At 36.4% G+C, this 4454-nt stretch overlaps 1 protein-coding gene across 4 annotated transcripts; it reads left to right on the forward strand.

The window, feature by feature from the left end:
* The first annotated feature begins 2571 nt into the window (after positions 1-2571).
* Positions 2572-4238, forward strand: LOC112504358. 4 transcript variants are annotated; one of them, XM_025108291.1, is made up of 4 exons: positions 2572-2684; positions 3064-3097; positions 3271-3483; positions 3559-4238. In XM_025108291.1, exons 1-4 carry the CDS (start codon positions 2646-2648, stop codon positions 3954-3956), a joined length of 684 nt encoding a protein of 227 aa, XP_024964059.1. In that variant the 5' UTR covers positions 2572-2645; the 3' UTR covers positions 3957-4238. The 4 variants fall into 4 exon arrangements, 3 of the variants coding, with proteins under 3 accessions (XP_024964059.1, XP_024964058.1, XP_024964060.1); XM_025108290.1 differs by having other exon boundaries at positions 3271-4238; XM_025108292.1 differs by lacking the exon at positions 3271-3483.
* The last annotated feature ends 216 nt before the right edge of the window (positions 4239-4454 follow it).

Genomic DNA, 4454 nt, shown 5'->3' on the forward strand with positions numbered 1-4454 from the left:
TTTCGGCTATAAAAACAATCTTTAGATACCTCAAGGGAACTCAATTTTTGGGTCTCTCGTATCCAAAGCATTTTGGTTTTGATCTTATTGCATACATAGATTTTGATCATGCAGGTTGTAAACTTGATCGAAAGAGTACATCAGGGAGCTGCCAATTACTTAAGGACAAGCTCATAAGCTGGACCTCAAAGAAGCAGAACTACGTCTCTACTTCGACAGCTGAAACAGAGTATATAGCTGCAGCCAGTTGCTGTTCCCAAGTGATATGGATGAAGACTCAACTGAAAGACTATGGCGTCGAGTTTGAGAAAATTCTAATCCTGTGTTATTAAGAAAGTGTTATCGTAATCACAGCCAATCCTGTGCAACACTCAAAAACAAAGCACATCGATGTTCGTTATCATTTCATCAAAGACCATGTAGAGAAAGGTACGATTGAAATGTTCTTTGTTAGTACAGATTTACAACTTGCTGACATTTTTACAAAAGCTCTTGACGAAAAGATATTTAACTTTCTGGTTATCAAGTTGGGTATGCTCAATCTTTCAAACTAAGCCAGAGCCTCTATATGTACTATACAGAGCCTCTGCATCCCTTATGCATACTTCTGTTTTGTTGTTTATTGTATTGTTCCATGAGACTGAGCCTCTGCATAGTACATGCAGAGCCTCTTGCTCAAGTCCTAGTTTTGTGATAAAGAACCTTTGTATAGTACATACAGAGCCTCTGTAGCTTGGTTCTTATGCATGTGCAATACTTATCACATATGATCCAAGCATAGTTCAAGGAGGAGCAGATAAGAAGAGCTCAAGTCAAGGGGGAGCACCAGATCATGACACACAGAGCCTCTGTATGTACTATATAGAGCCTCTACCTCTAAACATAGCAAGTTTTCTACAATAGTACATGTATAGTCCAATCACGAGTCTTTGTATAAGATCCTAAGGTATGTTGTCTTCCTCTGTATGTAGTACTCTGGTTCTTTACAAAACATCTATTTCACTCTAACCAGCGTATTTATACTTGTTAAAAAATTTGTTCAAATGAAAATATATTATTTTATTAAGAAGGCATACGGTTCTTTATTTTTTTATTTTTTTATTACCTGTCATTTACTATAAGCATCACCGCCTGTAAACTTAACTTTTCTATCTTTAATTCGATGTAATATCCATTTCAAATAGTATTGTACTTCTTTAGATGGTAAATGTAATTCAGAGGTTTCTTTTAACCTCTTACTTCAATTAGAGACTCTATTTTCTAATTCAAGTAAGAGCCTGCCTTATTTACACTTGGGGGAGATTGTTAGACCCCATCTTGTGAAAGTGTGAGTAAGAAGTCTCTTATTCTAGTCGAATAGGACTTAGTCTATTTGAAGCGGTCTGGACTAAGAGCTCTCATGCAGAAAATCAAGAACCAGAGCTCTTACTCAAGAGTGAAGGTTCAATTCATACAGAGCCCGCGCTCTATCCCTGTGGACGCTCAAGACTTGTGCGCCAAAAAGCATAAGCGCTTGACTTAAAGCTACAACTCCAAGACCCAAAGCCTCTGCACAGTACATGCAGAGCTTCTGCATATGCAGAGCCTCTACATAGTACATGCAAAGCATCTGTATGTTCATGCAGAGCTTCTGGCTATCTTCTCCACGGAACGCGAGCGTGTTAGCCCAGACATTCTCGCATGCATCTAACAAATTTAAGGCGGCTTGACCAAGTTTGTTCCGTTTTTCAAGGGAAGTCAAAGATAAGGACGCAGACCAGTCAGCTTAGAGTTTCATGCCTATTTTATAGCATAGTTTGTTAGACCTAGGCGTATATAAGGAGGCTTCCACCTCTGGTTTAAATTACCTGAAGGAACCGACTTACACTATACGCATTTTCTGTGAGATTGCGTTTTGTGATTTCATTGTTCATCTTTCTATCAATAAAAGCATTCGGCATATTCAAGTTTATTCACTATTCTTACTTTCATCTTGAATATCTCGTTTAATCAATCAAGTTACACTATTTGAGTTTGATTCTTATATTTCATAAACTGTGTTTCTACCAATTAAGAGTATATGGGTTCAACAAACACAACTCCTCATTTCATGAGACTCCCTCGTAAATGAGACTATGACTTCGTCTGAAAGGGCTACTACGATTCTGGTCTGGAAGGGCTACTACGATTTGGTCCAAAAGGGGCTGCTACGATTGGATCTTGATAAAGATCACTATGAATATATATATATATATATATATATATATATATATATATGTATATCTATACTACATATATAACCATTTAGACACTTATCTTAATTACAAACAGCAAGGCACAAAGTACTGCCATTTTATGCATAAATTTCAAAAAACTCTTAAAGACAAGTTATAAAGCATAATGTACAACTTGTTGATGCATTGACTTTATACCCCTCCACCATCACCACCAAATAAGAATGCTTCAGACTTTCTTTCTTCCAGRAAAAACTCCCCAGACCCTATTTTCAGCTCCCACCTTTCTTCATCATGAAACCCACCCTTCTTAACAGAGAAACCCAAGTCTGGATCGTGAAACAAACGAGRAGAATCATCTAGCATCCGGTCATCGCCAMCAGACATATCCGTTCTTCACAAATCGTTTTTTACATCCACCAAGCAGAAACAATGTTCCGTTCAAAGCTTTCGAAGCCAGATCCAAGATCCGTAAGTTTATTTTCTTATTCGTTCTTCATTCACCTCACTTGAAGGTCTTGTTCTATAACTTTTTTGATTTTATAGAACATATTTTGTTCAATAAGTTTTTCTTGTTCTTCACTAACTGATCTGCTCCTCTAGATCTAGCCTTTCTATAATTTTTTTTGATTTWAGATTTGATTCAAGGTTTTTTTACATTTTAGTGTAGATTTTTTATTTAGGATTTCTTTGAGGGTTTAATTATAGGGGTTATTTAGGTGATGATTTTAGGGTTTCTTTCAGGGTTTTTCTACGTTTAYCATGAAGAGATCTAATGATCGTTGCTGAATTTATTTAGGTTTGAGATATATTATGCTGCCTTTTGATCTGATCATATCATTGTATTCAGGAGTCACTACCTATGGAGCTGCTTTTTGTTTATGGTACTTTTTGCTGTTATACCCACTCTCTCATTCAAGTAAATAAATCTCTTCAGTTCATCAAAGAAGTTTCACTAAAAAGGAAAATCATTTGCATGGATTTTTTCTCTCTACTTTCTCTCTCTAGAACTTTTGATGTTTTTCTGGGTTTCGTTTTTGTTTGGTTACAATGGAAGATCATCCTATTCGTTTGAAGAAATCCTTACATAGGAAAACAAGAAAGAATCGGTTTTCTAATCCAAGATATCTGTCTCATCATCGTTTGCTCATGAGGAATAGAGTGGAGTTTCGTCTTGAGAGATTGAATCAAATAAAAAAGAACATGGACAAGCATAGAAATGCTCTGATGCTTAAGAGTCGTTCTTCTCCACCTTCAGCTTGCTATTCTCGTAATGGAGATATTTCTTTGGAGGTAAGTGATATTCCTATTCCTTTTTCTGTTGAAACTAATGGGTTTTGTGCAGGTAGTGAGTTTAATGGAGAAAAGGATGGAGAAAATCACCAACTTGCTGTCGTTAAAGGTGAAGTGGGTCTTGGTCTCCAAGCTRAGTTATGCAAAAATCAGGCTGTTAATCCTCATGGTTCGAGTCTTGCTGGGATTCATATGAAGGAAAAAGATGAAGATCTTCAAATGTTATCTGGGTCACTCAAGAACATGYAAGTCATCTTCTCCCATGTTGATGGYAGGGACCCTACACTGTTGCCTGGAAATTTTTTGGAGCTTAGCCAACTGGATGAAGCCCCAAGGGTCATCTCTGCAAAAAAGCTACAGCTGGACCCCCCCCCATGTTTCAATTTGGAAAAGTCCAATGCTCTGAGAATAAAGAGGATTTATTTTCCTTTTTTAACTATAAACCATTAAAAGTTGATGGGGAGGATGATGATTTCGGTCAAGAGAAAGTTGATGGGGAGGATAAAAGCCTTGAGGGTAATATTCAAACTTTATTGGTTGGTGGTCTCGAGGATAAAGCACAACCGACAATTTCTATTTTGGTAGGGATTCATGATGGATTGGGAGAGGGCCTTTGTCCTATGGATATTACACTTGAGATTAAACTTTATTGGGAACATCHTTTTGTAAAATTATCAATGAGTAAATACATAATATTCCAACCAATATGATAATAATTGTAATTGTATTGGAGGGAATACATTGTAAATTATACTTTAAAAAACTGATTATTTTGCTTACCTTTGTGGTGAAAATTTGTTGGAATGAAATATCATACCCATAATAACAAATAACAAATTATGCTTCAATTATTCAAAATTGTGATTCATACAAACTAATGATTCAAGGCCAAACTAATATTTATAATTATGATTTACCCGCGCTGCATCGCGCGGGTACACCACTAGT

This window comes from Cynara cardunculus, unplaced genomic scaffold, assembly GCF_001531365.2.
Source record: "Cynara cardunculus var. scolymus isolate 2C unplaced genomic scaffold, CcrdV1 Un_Scaffold_5327, whole genome shotgun sequence".
In the NCBI taxonomy this organism is placed as follows: Eukaryota; Viridiplantae; Streptophyta; class Magnoliopsida; order Asterales; family Asteraceae; genus Cynara; species Cynara cardunculus.